This window comes from Dermacentor albipictus, chromosome 5, assembly GCF_038994185.2.
Source record: "Dermacentor albipictus isolate Rhodes 1998 colony chromosome 5, USDA_Dalb.pri_finalv2, whole genome shotgun sequence".
Lineage (NCBI taxonomy): Eukaryota > Metazoa > Arthropoda > Arachnida > Ixodida > Ixodidae > Dermacentor > Dermacentor albipictus.
The window spans coordinates 15,578,848-15,594,715 of record NC_091825.1 but is presented as its reverse complement, the minus strand read 5'-3'; the positions used below and the strand labels follow the sequence as shown (position 1 = coordinate 15,594,715).

General features: G+C 44.3%; 1 protein-coding gene across 3 annotated transcripts in view; it reads right to left on the bottom strand.

Moving 5' to 3' along the window:
- The window catches only part of Bem46 (abhydrolase domain containing 13-like protein Bem46), a 66,878-nt gene that overhangs the window by 14,356 nt on the left and 36,654 nt on the right, over positions 1-15,868 (bottom strand). For all 3 annotated transcript variants that reach the window (XM_065438027.1, XM_065438025.1, XM_065438024.1), the window contains exons 5-6: positions 15,376-15,480; positions 9,274-9,381 (exon numbers count right to left, since the gene is read on the bottom strand). In XM_065438027.1, coding sequence (XP_065294099.1) covers positions 9,274-9,381; positions 15,376-15,480 — 213 coding nt within the window. The remainder of the gene's footprint in view (positions 1-9,273; positions 9,382-15,375; positions 15,481-15,868) is intronic.

The window sequence follows — 15,868 nt, the reverse complement described above, 5'->3', positions numbered from 1 at the left end:
CTTCCAGTTCTCTAGGAGCAAGCGCGCGAAGCCTCTCCAAACTCTCCGCCAGCTGCTTGGCAGTCAACCCAAGCGAGAGCTATCGAAGCAGCGTACGTTGCGAGCATTCTGTCGCAGCACTGAACGTGTCTGGTATTCCTGTAACCACAGGCAAGCTGGGCGTTTCGACAGAACGGTGCAAGCATAAACTCAAGCTGATGAAGGAACCTTAGTGTAGACATACGTGAGCTGCCTGATCCGTCTCCACGGTCCAGCCACCCATTGGCGCAGAGCTGAACCAGCCAAACAAAGAGCTAATATTGCTCTAACCAAGTGTAAAACATTTTAAACATTTACAAAAACAATGTGTTAATGATCACACTGCAAAAATTTCATACCGTCAGCAAAGAATACATTTCATTACTGCTACTGTGTGGTTGTGCTCTGTGCCACCAGGTGGCTGCACCGTGCAGACCATTCACATTTGCACTTCTGCTCATCCCGTGAAACGACATGGTCAAACGGCCAGGCCCTGTCCACTTGCGCTTGCGTTTACCCTAATACCGGATTCGCGACACGCTACTGTGTTAGTATTCTTCCGGTGTGAAGCTACGGCCGCAAACGCGCCGATCAGATAGCGCAAGTACGATGCACTGCAGCCAGTCCACTCGTCTGCTGCCTTGCAGAGGGACACGATATCGCAGCTTGTTGCAGCGACTGTCGCAGCCAGTCACTAAGTTTGCAGCCCACTACGCAACAAAATCGAATTGTAGTGCTCGCGAAAAGACCGACACCGACTCTAACCACAGAGCTCTCGTCAAAATGGAGCATGTTGTAACACAAGCAGACGACGCTTGCTGTGTGCCGGAAGCGCTTAAGTGTAGTGAGAAATTGTTCTTCTGCACTCTCTTTCTGTTACTTTTTTTTATAGAAACAAATTAACTAACACTACAACTACATATTACAAACATCTTTTGTCCACCATAAAGGTGGAAAAATTATTGATGATGCGCCCTGGGCAACCAATCGGATAGCTCGCCCTACTGACGTCAATTGGCTGATTTACGCCATATGGGTAAGGTCGGCTGAAAATTCCTCGGAGCAGTGCGCTGCAATCTGCAGCGATGTACATTTTTAAAGCCTTTTATTAAATTACGCACTTCACGCGGAGCACTTAGATGCATCAATTAATGATCAGAAGGACCTACCCTAGCAAATGAGTACATTTGTACAAAATCGTCAAAATCGCTTCGGCGGCGGCGGCGGCGGCGGCGGCGGCGGCAGCGGCAGCAGCAGCAGCAGCAGCAGCAGCAGCAGCAGCAGCAGCAGCAGCAGCAGCAGCAGCAGCAGCAGCAGCAGCAGCAGCAGCAGCAGCCTGGTTACGCCCACTGCAGGGCAAAGGCCTCTTCCATACTTCTCCAACAACCCCGGTCATGTACTAATTGTGGCCATTCCGTCCCTGCAAACTTCTTAATCTCATCCGCCCACCTAACTTTCTGTCGCCCCCTGCTACGCTTCCCTTCCCTTGGGATCCAGTCCGTAACTCTTCATTACATGTCCTGACCATGCCCATTTCTTTTTCTTGATTTCAACTAAGGTGTCATTAACTCGCGTTTGTTCCCTTACCCAATCTGCTCTTTTCTTATCCCTTAACGTTACACCTATCATTCTTCTTTCCATAGCTCGTTGCGTCGTCCTCAATTTGAGTAAAACCCTTTTCGTAAGCCTCCAGGTTTCTGCCCCGTAGGTGAGTACTGGTAAGACACAGCTATTATACACTTTTCTCTTGAGGGATAATGGCAACCTGCTGTTCATGATCTGAGAATGCCTACCAAACGCACCCCAGGCCATTCTTATTCTTCTCATTATTTCTTTCTCATGATCCGGATCCGCCGTCAATACCTGCCCTAAGTAGATGCATTCCCTTGCGACTTCCAGCGCCTTGCTGCCTATTGTAAATTGCTGTTCTCTTCCGAGACTGTTAAACATCACTTTAGTTTTTCTGCAGATTAATTTTTAGACCCACTCTTCTGCTTTGCCTCTCCAGGTCAGTTAGCATGCATTGCAATTGGTCCCCTCAGTTACTAAGCAAGGCAATATCATCAGCGAATCGCAAGTTACTAAGGTATTCTCCATTAACGTTTATCCCCAATTCTTCCCAATCCAGGTCTCTGAATACCTCCTGTAAACACGCTGTGAATGGCATTGGAGAGATCGTATCTCCCTGCCTGACGCCTTTCTTTATTGGGATTTTGTTGCTTTCTTTATGGAGGACTACGGTGGCTGTGGAGCCGCTATAGATATCTTTCAGTATTTTTACATACGGCTCGTCTACACCCCGATTCCGTAATGCCTCCATGACTGCTGAGGTTTCGACAGAATCAAACTCTTTCTCATAATCAATGAAAGCTATATATAAGGGTTGGTTATATTCCGCACATTTCTCTATCACCTGACTGATAGTGTGAATATGATCTATTGTTGAGTAGCCTTTACAGAATCCTGCCTGGTTCTTTGCTTGACAGAAGTCTAATGTGTTCCTGATTCTTTTTGCGATTACCTTAGTAAATAGTTTGTAGGCAACGGACAGTAAGCTGATCGGTCTATAATTTTTCAAGTCTTTGGCATTCCCTTTCTTATGGATTAGGATAATGTTAGCGTTCTTCCAAGATTCCGGTACGCTCGAGGTCATGAGGCATTGCGTATACAGGGTGGCCAGTTTCTTCTAGAACAATCTGCCCACCATCCTTCAACAAAGCTGCTGTTACCTGATCCTCCCCAGCTGCCTTCCCCCTTTGTATATCTCCCAAGGCTTTCTTTACTTCTTCCGGCGTTACTTGTGGGATGTCCAATTCTTCTAGACTATTCCTTCTTGGATTATCACCGTGGGTGCCACTGGTACTGTATAAATCTCTATAGAACTCCTCAGCCACTTGAACTATTTCATCCATATTAGCAATGATATTGCCGGCTTTGTCTCTTAACGCATACATCTGACTCTTGCCCATTCCTAGTTTCTTCTTTACTGCTTTTAGGCTTCCTCCGTTCCTGAGAGCATGTTCAATTCTATCCACATTATACTTCCTTACGTCAGCTGTCTTGCGACTGTTGTTTAACTTGGAAAGTTCTGCCAGTTCTATTCTAGCTGCAGGGTTAGAGGCTTTCATACATTGGCGTTTCTTGATCAGATCTTGCGTCTCCTGCGATAGCTTAATGGCATCCTGTCTAACAGAGTTACCACCGACTTCTATTGATGCTCATAATGATGCCCAAAGATTGTCGTTCATTGCTTCAGCACTAAGGTCCTCTTCCTGTGTTAAAGCCGAATACCTGTTCTGTAGCTTGATCGTGAATTCCTCTAGTTTCCCTCTTACCGCTAACTCATTGGTTGGCTTCTTATGTATCAGTTTCTTCCGTTCCCTGCCTAAGTCTAGGCTAATTCGAGTTCATACCATCCTATCGTCACAGTAGCGCACCTTGCCGAGCACGTCCACATCTTGTATGATGCCAGGGTTAGCGCAGAGTATAAGGTCTATTTCCTTTCTAGTCTCGCCATTCGGGCTCCTCCACGTCCACTTTCAGCTATCCCGCTTGCGGAACAAGGTATTCATTATCTGCATATTATTCTGTTCTGCAAACTCTACTAATAACTCTCCCCTGCTATTCCTACAGCCCATGTTATATTCCCCCACTGCCTTGTCTCCAGCCTGCTTCTTGCCTGCCCTGGCATTGAAGTCGCCCATCAGTATAGGGTATTTTGTTTTGATTTTAGCCATTGCCGATTCCATGTCTTCATAGAAGCTTTCGGCTTCCTGGTCATCATGACTAGATGTAGGGGCGTAGACCTCTACGACCTTCATCTTGTACCTCTTATTAAGTTTCACAACAAGACCTGCCACCCTCTCGTTAATGCTACAGAATTCCTGTATGTTACCAACTATATTCTTATTAATCAGGAATCCGACTCGTAGTTCTCGTCTCTCCGCTAAGCCCCGGGAGCACAGTACGTGCCCGCTTTTTAGCACTGTATATGCTTCTTTTGTCCTCCTAACTTCACTGAGCCCTATTATATCTCATTTACTGCCCTCTAATTCCTCCAATAGCACTGCTAGACTTGCCTCACTAGATAACGTTCTAGCATTAAACGTTGCCAGGTTGAGAGTCCAATGGCGGCCTGTTCGGAACCAAGGATTCTTAGCACCCTCTGCTGCGTCGCAGGTCTGACTGCCGCCATGGTCAGTTGCTTCACAGCTGCGGGGGCTGAGGGCCGAGGTTTTATTGTTGTATTCAGATAGGAGGTCGTGACCAAGTACTAATTATAACCGATGGGAATAATCTGACTGCCAATGAAGTGTTGCAACCACAACTGACATTGTTCGCACAACATATTACCTGGCATGTGTTACTGCACTTTGTTATCTTATTATTCTATTGTATATTTTATTTCTACTGTTTGACATCTTGTTCAAATGTTGTATTCTTAATGCTGGCTGCAGAGCTTCAACCTGCACCCTTATTTCTTCTTGCGTATGTTATGCCTGTTTTGTGAAACTGCTTAGTTCTTTCTCCTGCGATAATTCCGGTATTGCGATTGGAGTACTATCAATAAATAAATAAACAATGGGCCACCAAAGCGATGCCCTGGCAGAGCTTGTCTGTCACTTGCCGCCCGTGACCTTTCTTTGCAGTTATAGCAGTGCCATTCTTGAACGCTGACGGCCGTGGCTTGTTAACAGCATGCGATCGGAGCACGCAGGAAGCAGAGTTAAACAGTTAAACGAGTCTACATAATCAGAAGCCGGATGGAGGAAGGTGACGGGGAGGAGAACTGGCCTCCCTGCCATTATAGTTATCTCAGAACAGCTATGCCACCCCGCCATTTCAATATTTTTTTCATGCAACCCAGTTACGACAATTATCAGTTATAACAATGGAATTTTTGTGGCTCTTGAATGTTGTTATTAGTGGGTTCGACTGTATTACAATGATAAGCTCTGTAAATGTATGAAAAACGATGTTCATCCCCAGTGAAGATGGCAAGGCAATTGCTCACCAAAGGTCGGTGAATGATTGCCTTGCCAACGTCAGGGTGATAACTCGTCCGTTTTCATACCGCACCCCTGCGACAATTGTTTTTCCCTTTAAACTATATGCGTACGAATAATTGCGATTTAGCTTACTTTTTATGTGCACACACTTTATGATCATTGTAATTCCTCTTTGTTCGTCTTACTAATCATTACGTTGTATTTGCTCCTGCACATTTTCAGCTGTCATGAGAAAAATGAACTGCGTTCGATATAGATAATAGGTGCTTGTGGCATTGTTAACATGTCTATATTTTATTAATTTTGAGCACATTGCAGAGGTGGTTGCGCAAAGAGTTTTTGTCAGTTTGTAAAGTTATGTATAGTGTTCTACTGACTTCCTAGTCTTATGTATAGTGCTTGAATTTGTTAGACAAAGGGGTTCATATTGTACTTCATGACAGCCATGTGCAACCCATAAAATCGATTTTTTGCGTTTCCTAGTCGAATTATACATTTCGCATTATACGCATTCATGATGCATTCGTGCCTTTATTCACAGAAACTTAGGTACACATTTTCATATTGCACGAATCTTGCCATCGAATCCCTGTTTAAATATTGTGCAGTTCAACTTTTTTCAATACTGATACCCCCTGGATTAGTGCCAGCACCGTACTCCAGGTCACAACTGAAACTATGAATTTTAATTCAGAATTTAAATTGTCAGAATTTAAAACTCTATTGCTTTCACCTTTTTAGAGCGTGTTTGTTATGTTCTTTCTTTTTTTCTATGTTACCAAGCGTATATCATTTAATTATTTCAATCCGCAGTGTGTTTTGTATTGTTATTACTTGTGGAAATATTTCATTACTTTTCATATACTGTATAACTGCAATGTTTTATGACCACTATATAAATATAATTTATATAGCCCTTGATGTGTCACCCTATGCAGACATATTGTACCTAAGGGGGTGACGTTACCTCAAGTCGTGTCTGTGCGACTTTTTCCCCTCATACACCTCCATTAACCACTCATCTGTACGTGTGTGTATGTGTAAATAGAAATCAATAAATTAAATCAAATTCAGCTCTTTTGTTATGGGCCAGCAGATTGTTCTGTTTGTTCCTACTCAAACGCGAATTGTAGTCACAACTGCCGCTTCATCGCACGAGGAAAATGCGAGGTTTCAAATTTTCTCCCAAGTCCAGTGTGCCTCCAAATGGTAGCATTTCATAACTCAGTGTCGAGCTGCTTTCAAGTAAACAATACAAAACAGAGAGAAAGAGACAGCGGGAGAAAAATAACAAGTTTGAAGAATCAAGCTTTGGGAAGAACTCCCTATTCCAAAATGCCTTGAGCTCAGGCCGTCTCTTGGGCACTCGATCATGACCAGCCGAAGCTGATCCTCGAGGTTCAAACTGGCAATATTTTACCCAACCCTTATAGAAAGATGCCTTGGGTAAACCAAGGCATGAACTAAAGTTAGCTCAGAAAGCGGCTCAGTAAATACCGATAACGACATGAGTAAACCAGAAAAGCAACCTTTCAGCTCACTGTAACAATAAGTGGTGTCCAAATTCACGTCTGAGTGGCAGCTCTCACTAGCATTCTTTACGAAGATCTTGAGGCCAGTGTTACGCTGGTTGCATGCGCCGAAAGTAATTTTGGAGCCGAAAATACGCCGTGGGATTTGGACACCACCTAAAAGACACCTGCAGAACCTCATCAAACATTTTGGCTGTGATTTTGGCTACTTTTTGCAAATGAAAAATTTGGGTCTGGATATTTTTTGGCTACGTCTTGAGGTAATCTGGCTATTCTTTGTTGGGGCCATCTGGCAACCCTGACAGTCAGCTACTGAACACTGTTGCACGTCAGGCATAGCGACAGCAGTACACTTCATGTTTTTCCGTGCGCAATGTTTCTTTCAATATGCCACAAAGACATCCGTGCGCCTCCTTAAATGCGGCGCAAGAGGCGTCGTAATTCCAGTTGGCACATTCAGAATAGCATGGCATTTGAGAGACTGCTGACAAGCGTGGCAGGACCTTTACAAAAAAGTTCCATTTCAGATTGGCACCCATGGATACACTAGCCATGTCACCTGACTGATAGAAGCAACTGATGCACACTGAAGTTCAAGCGTGGAGTGCAATCAGTGTATTGCACCAACACTGCAGCCAAACAATGAAATAGGAGCCTTCACTACCTTGACGAACGTGCGCACGCAAGATGGCTACAGCAATGCTCTGTATGTGGCTCAGGTTGTCATGGGTCCACATGCAGTCGTGATGTAGACCTGGTGTCAATGGCACTGCGACTTGCCTAATGAAACTAAAACCTCTGGTTGCACACAGTTTAGATAGTTATTCACCTCGAATACTTGCAAATAACGGAAATATTAAATTTGCGTCAAAGCGAATTCAAATAGTGTAATGTTTGTTCAAATATTCGAAGCACTAGAATATTTGCACAAGCCTACTTTCTTTCTTTCCTTTTTGCAAAGACTAAATAGGTGTTATGAAATGTCAAGTGTTGTCTGTTATTTAATTAAGCTTCATGAACCAAATTATCACGCATCACTTTTCATAAAAACACTAAAAAGATAACACTGGTACACCTGTGGTACACCTGTCGCCGTCCGACTTTTGGGGACTTTTTGCCACGACCGCAGGTCCAAAACGGCACAAATCGAAGCCACCACCATTGCCATTTTGATTATCGCACCGCCTCGAGTCGGCGCTCTCGCAAGCAGATCCACTGGCAGCCGCAACCACACCACGGCAACGCTTGGCCTAGCTACTTCGACGTTTGCCGTCAAGCTGTTTGCTGTTCGGTGCCATGTCTTTCACTGAACAGTAAGCCACTGTTAGCAATGGCGCTGTTCCGCCTGTGTAATCCTGGCCAATGTCTTCAGAGCATGGAAAGCATGGCGAATTGCATAATGCATGTTCCCGAAAGTCAACTTCGCCCCAATACAGTAGTCCTTAGCGGTGAAGCATACAAAAAGTTCGAAGGGGCAATTGTCACTGGACACGTTTCCTTTTATTATGCACGCGTGCACCCGCCGCCTCATATCGCAGTACGAGCACCGATACGCCTAATGACTGACTGTAATTTGTAAATACGTGTGAATAAATCTTGTGGAACTTCCCACTCATGTGTTAGCTCAGTGCATACGTGCCACTGCAGGTAAGTCCTCCATTAAATTAGGTTCCTTTAAATCTAACTTCATTTAATAGGAAAAAATTTTCCGGCCCCTTCGAGTTCGAATTATCGAGATTCGACTGTACCATATGGTAATGTTTCTTACAGTACAGATCTACATGCATCTTGCTCTATAGAAGATTATGGTATGATAATGCACGACAGTGAAACGTCATTACTACAAACACCACATTAACAAACTTATCAGATTAAAGAACTATTCAGAAATCTTCTGCCGACTTCTTATGGTGTGTCCCTCCCCCCCACCAATGTAAGAATATTTCAGTACTATGAACTTCAGAATACGGAACTATTCAGAATAATGATCGTTGTTCAGTTCCCCTGTCCCGTTAACATCGCGTCAGTACTACGAACTAATATTACGAAATTTGGAGACTCTTAGATTTCCACGTATCCTTCACGACAGCCAAAACAGTAGGCTAGCAGACGACAAGGTGCAGAAAAGGTTTATTCGATTCAGCCAAATTTCTTTGCACCCAGATTCCCTCTACATGCAGCGGTGCACCCTCGTGCTCGACTGAACGGGGGTGCAAGGCAAGGTGCCGCCGGGCTGCAGTGCACCACTGAACCCTGCAGCGAGTGGGTGCAGCCTGGCACACCGTAACTGGCTCTACCATCACGTTTTCATTTGTGGTGCCGCGCACCTCTGCTGAATCAAACAAACTTAACACCGCAGCGCACGGGTTTGGAAAAGCTGAGACAGCGCTCAATGAAAAAATGCGGAAGATAATTTATTAAAATGTATTGCAGAAGTGACGACGCATTGGGTCTTTTTTTCTTTATTTCGCGTGATTTCCTGCAATTTTCTTTCAAGTGACCCAGTTGTAACAATGAAATATTTTTAACCCTTGTCATTTATGAGCAGGTTTGACTGCACCAGGGAAGTGGAGGTGGCCTGATAATCGAGGCGTTTGCAAAACTGCAATGAGTCACCAATACCAACTGTTCTCATGCTTCCAAAATTCCCGATAACCTGTGGCGCTCTGCCAGCTGAAGCGACGCTTAACACAACTGATGCACAGGCCACTCACATCATTGATGAAGAGCGAGAGGCTCTGGTAGTAACCACGGCACTCCCACGTCTCGTTGTGCGTGCCAGACTCAAACGTCACCAGCCGCTTCATTGGACTAGAGCAGCTCTGCAAAATAAAAACCACACATACTCAAGTGTCTCGGGAACCTTCGGCGGCAACGCTGCAATGCACTCGCAACAGCCACTGGCGGCGGTCGGTCGCCAGTCGCAGCTAGTGACCAAGGAGCGATTCATGGCAACTTTTGAAGCCATCTTTCTTCATTCTTGAATCAAATCTGCTAAAAGTTGGCATGCTTGTTTGGTTTCAGTTCTCAAATCTAAAAATGCAATTACATTTTCTGTAGGCACACTACTTCATTAGACAAGTTTTTTAAAATTCCCCTTTGTTTTTAAAACAATGGACAGAAAAGGCAAGGGACCATGGAAAAAAAAAATACAAATTGCACATGGATCAATACTAGAAAGCATTATACACGCAATAATAGAATAACCTTTATGACTGGTTTATTATATCCGATCTTACATCCGATCTTACAGTTGAAACTAGCCGCAACGAAATCCCGAGGCAAGGAAATATTTTCAAATCCCCAGCAAATGTCCATGTGATGCTCATATGCCCATTAATGCCCATGCCCATACCTTGCAACAACAAACCTTTTTCTTGACAGCAAGCTTATATCACCAGCATTATCTGAAAAGGCAGTGTATCTAGTATCTAGTACTCACATAAGGCTAACAGTGTCCTAAAACTGCTCAAATGCATTGATTGTGCCTTTAAATTGCGTAAGCTACCACCACAGCACGCTTGCATGGCAGCCAACATTTTTCTTTACAAAAAAAAAGAAAGCAGCAGTGGAGCAGTTGGACTTGGTAACAGGTGACAGCGATGATGACAGCGTGGTTTAACCTTTCAAACTGGTGAGTACTGCGTAGTGTCCTGACCCAAAATATAATAAAAAAAAGAAAAAAAGAAAAAGAAAGCATAATAAGGTGGAGGCAACCTCGCAGCAGGCATGTTTACATCCTGTGTGCCATCACCGCGTGGGCTAATACGGAGTGGAACTACTTGCGTGCCTTGCTGATCCATAATCGCTGATTGGCCAAATCCATGTACACACGTAAAGGCGCCAATTACACTTTATCGGGCTTTGGGTTTTGTGTATTGCGCACATGATCGCGTGTGCGCAGTGTGGTCGGTGTGTGGTTGGTGCTAGTGTGCGTCAGCTGTGTATGTGTGGTGGTGGGACCGTCGTCAACCTGCCAAGACACCGCCTCCAGCAACCAAAAAGCGGAAATTTTTGATGCTACAACAAAGGTCGCCGTTATTGCACAGGTTGAAAAGGGCAGGATGATGATGGAGATCGCTGATGAATTTGAAATTCTGTGCAGCGCCCTGTCTACAATTTTGAAAAACAAGGCTTCCATTCTCGGACATCATGCAAACGCAAAGAACAAAACGGTGATGACTGTGGCATTCCCGGACTTCGACAAGGCGGTGCTTGGTTGGTTTTGTGAACACCGTGCCAATGAAGTGCCACTGTCCAGCCGAGCAATTCAACAGAAGGCGCTATACTTTGCGTGCGTGCTCAGGCATAACAATTTTAAGGCAAGGCCTGGCTGGTTGAGCCATCTTAAAGCCCGCCAAGACATAGTGGCCAAAGTTATTTTTGGGGAGGCAGCAATCATTGACCCAGTGACATCGTCATGGCTGCTGACCAACAAAGAAGTGCCAGACCAGTAAACGCTCTCCAACATCTAAATGATAATGAGAAAGGCTTATTGTTCAAGATGCTTCCGCCTAGCTTGTTCGCACGGATGAAAACGTTATGCACGAGGAGATGACCGATGAGCCCATCACAGGTAACGCGTATGGAAGTGAGGACCACCAAGGATCAAAACATCAAGAGAATGTTTGCTCTTACTTTTGTACTATTGGATTTCCCCTAGCTTTTATGTTAATACTTATTGCTCACGTATCCCTTTTATAGCATGCTGCAATCCATGCTTGATATGCATAGTATAAGGTGGCTCCCCTGACAGCTTTATAACTATGGGACCACCGAATGTAATAACATCACTAATGCTGTTATCATGTATGCAAGGAAATGTGAATAAACTTGAACTTGAACTAGAAGATGACGAACTTGCGGATGTGTTAAGACACCTTCAACGCTTTTTGATGGACATGACGACAATGGACTACTTTCTGCAGTGTGAAGGCAGAGCTGTGAAGCTGCTGCAAGATAAGGCTCAGTGAAGTAAGCTTACATACTTTTGGCAATAAATTTTGTTTTGCAAGCCATTTCCCTCACTTTTCGGTCTCAATCTTGCGCCAATGAAATTTCTGCGAAAGAGCAATTTTTCGCATTCCCTGGCGATATCGCATAGCACGTTTCGACTGTATAGCGCACCGGACTCCAGTGTTTTGAACATGACCATGCAGTGGTTGCCCATAAGACAAATTTTAAAAAACTGTAAAACAAAGATTTTTTAACATCTGCTCCCTGTACTGTGTCACCCAAACATTCATTTGCAACATTCACTTCATTCTGCAAAAATAATTATTCTTCTATCTCCGATAGGTACTGATGTATCACAGTAAAAGGTTTGCTCAGTAAGCAAAATTAGTACAGTACACTTCTGTTCGACTCCAGTTAATTCAATTTTTCGGTTAATTCCATCGTGACCCGAGGTCTCAGCCGGTGCCGATGCACTTCTGCAGGCCCAAATCTTCATTATTTCCATTCTAAAATTAGCTTTTGCTGGATAATTTGAACATGACCAGGCAGCATGCAGGCGCCTAACACCTATGGCGACTCCTTAAGCAGCAAAGTCTGTTTCGGCGGAACTTGGGGACAGCAAACGCGTTGAACGCACGTCATCTTCTGTTGAAGACACCTATTTTCAGCCTATCGTAGAAAAATTTTCAAGCAATAACCGTAGCTCACAATGTCCGGTTACAATATTTACCCACATTTAATGCGCACCTCCATCTTTTCTTTTTTAAAGAAAATCAGCCCATAAATTGCCTGTACAGTGCAATCGGACACGAAACTGAAACCGCATTCACGAGATTCGTACGCTTACCACATAACACAAATGTACTGCGACAAAGCTGACTTTAGGAAATCCGCCACCATGTTGCAACACATATTAGACTCTTGCCTATTTTTCTTGCTAAAATATTGGGTATGCATTAGATTTCTACAATGTTTAGGAGCTTTAATGTCCTTTCTATGTTAGCTTTCTACTTTGTACACATAGGAAGTGAGCGCTGGATAATTCGTTGGTTGTTGGGTCAGTAATTTGAGGTCGAATAACTGGAATGCGACTCTATATTGAGAACTACAGTTACACTACAGCTACCTTCCATTTTATTGTTTAATAACTTCCTAGGCAATCTTTCAGGGCCAATGTTCAGTATATCGCCAAACTGCAATCGTATCACACCCTTTCCAGCCGCTACATACCATGTGAACAAGAAAAGGCGTGAGGCATGCGTGATCAACAGCAGTAGGTGCCCACCATGGCAGCTTGCTCATTGTACTCACCCGCCTGTGTCCCGTCAAAACACCAGCATACACTCAGTTTCCTTTCGCGCTACCAGCAAATCTCCTGGCGGGGCGTTGCACGTTATATTGAACATTCACAGCTATTGCCACCAATCTTACTGCGATAAATACAGTCAAACCTCAATATATCGAACCCGGATATATCGAATTATTGCAATGGTCAAACACTTTCTGTATCACCTGCCTGGAAAATCTCATGCATTTCGCATTTTTGATTTCGAACGGGGTCGGACGTAAAATGGCTTCGTCGATCTCCCCTCCCCAGGCCACATGCACTCTGTTGACAGGCGGCGAGCTTTCCTGCGATACCCTCGAAGATGGCTATGGCGTGGTGGGCGTTCCCGACTGCTGTGCACCATAGCTGCACACATCGAAAGCACCGAGGGCGCCATTTGCTTGTGCTGCTAATATTGTACAATTTTATTCTTTTGGTTTATTCTTTTGATATATGTGTGCCGCTAACATTGTATAAATTTTATTCTCTTGGTTATGTAACAATGTAAATTCACTCCTGCTTGGGCCAAGCAATGGCCTGTAGTATTCTGAAATAAATAAATAAATAAATAAATAAATAAATAAATAAATAAATAAATAAATTTGAACGTAGCGGCGCACACAAGCGGTGGCTTGGCTAGTTCGACGACATCAACGAAGTATTGCATTTGGAGCCCTGACTCCTCCTCGGTGCTGCGCTGTGCGCTTACCGCGCGTCGCGAGGAATGGCGGTTTGCATCCACGAAGAAGTGTGACAGCGCGTGCTCACTGGGCACGCTCAGACGCCTTGGTAGGCGCCACTTCATACTGTGTTATCAACAGTGTTTCAAAATGCTTCGATTGACGGACGTGGAGATCGCAGCGGAAGTAGCGACAAATTTGAAGGCGTTGCCGAAGTTGATCCTGCAAGCGTTGATGATGTCCAGCTCCCAACTTGTACTAAGGCTGTAGCTGCTTTGGCCCTTCTTCGCCACTACTACAGCAGAATAGAAGGCACTGGCCTATCACTTGTGAATCGTTTAGACTATGTTAAGGATGCCACGGTTAAGCACATGGCTGCTAATAAAAAGCAGGCTACACCGCTGCAGTACTTTCAGCTAAAGAAATAAATACCTTGTGTGAAGCTTCAAATGAGCATTCACTGCACCACAATTGGGGCGCGATCGGGGATCTTTGTTTCGAGTGCGCGTTCGATAGCGCCGTTCGCAATTGCCTTAGATTGTACAAGTTTTTGACGCATTTTTTACATTATTTTATATATCGAATTCTGGCTATATTGAACTATTTCACGATCTCCGCGCTGTTCGATATATTGAGGTTCGAATCTTCACTTATCTGTTTCACAGCATGCGTGACATAGTGCTGTTGGAAGCATACTGCATGCTTTTAATAGGCGATGAACCAAACATGCCCAACAGCTCGATTTCCTTTCCCATCGCACTCTTGAAACACCACAAAATAGGAAAATGACAAAGTGCCTCTCGGGCTGCTTGAATCTCACCAGTCTTGTACAGGTCGGCGTCTTGTGCCGCAACAATTCTCGCCACGTTACCATGTCTAAACTTGCCACCAATAATAATAATAATATTTGGGGTTTTACGTGCCAAAACCACTTTCTGATTATGAGGCACGCCGTAGTGGAGGACTCCGGAAATTTTGACTACCTGGGGTTCTTTAACGTGCACCTAAATCTAAGCACACAGGTGTTTTCGCATTTCGCCCCCATCGAAATGCGGCCGCCGTGGCCGGGATTCGATCCCGTGACCTCGTGCTCAGCAGCCCAACACCATAGCCACTGAGCAACCACGGCGGGTGTCTTGCCACCAAGTTACCCCCCACCTGAAGGAGCTGCTGATCCAGGTCGAATTTGAAGTGCCTGAATGTAAGCTTGCCAAAGCCGCAAGGACGACAAAGCATGTCTCGGGCCGCTTGTGCCCAACTAGCTTGAGGCGTGTCAGTGTTTGGTGCTGCTACGATTTGTGCAGATGTGAACTACAGTTGAGTCTGCAAAATTTTTTAGCGGCTTCGCGTTATAAATTTTTGGTTAATACATTTATGATAAATTATTTTCCGAAATGTATGAATTAGGTTCTACTTTACACCATGAATTTGCGAGAGATTTTTGCAAAACCCTCGTAATGGTTAAAAAATTTGACACAATCTCTGAAGTAAAATCACACATTTGTCCACTTCATAGCCTATAACAAAAGCAGGTTACGAAACTGCAATATCAGTTTTTAGCAGACTTATCAATTTATAAGCTTTGCACTTAAAGCATTTTGTACGTTACAACTGTCCTGGTCATCTTTCAGGACCTTTGAGACCCTAAATTGACATTACGCTTACTAAAGCTGGTGGAATGGAGCCTTCTCTCTTAATTGCAACAAACTCAGCAGTTCATTGAGCAGTTGCCTAATGGAAGTTTCTAGTCTCACACATATTTTAATGAGTAGCAAGTTGAAGTTGTTTCCTCGCAAAGCAGTACCGTGTTGAAAGCAAGCAGGGACAGGCGGAGCCAGTGCGACTGCAGTTACCTGGTAAAGCCGCTGTGTCATTGAAGGTGGGATCAGGGCATCTGACAGGCCACACACAAACAGTATGGGCACCGTCACCTTAGGCACCTTGTCAATGGACCGAAACTGCAATGCAAAAGTAAAACATCCATTCTGTACAGGCCATATCAATGCCACCCACATGCTAATATCACGTGAAAAATGTGCATCGATGTAAAAAAGAGACTAGCACTCTACTGTGTGCATGTTTCGTGCCCTGTAAACATTACGGCGATTCTTCTTATAACTTGCCAGACATGATGGCACATGATATTTTGAGTCCGTTGTGATGACATACCCTGCCATCATGACATCATGCTGTCAAACTCCCTTGTACCCTGCTAAGTCGCTATAATTTTCTGACTGGCCATCCCTTGCCTTGATGCTGCATGTCAAGATACATGTTTTGAAAAACAGCACACTCCAAACCTCACCGGCGACACTTTGTAAATTTCAATATGTGCCGTAATGTAAT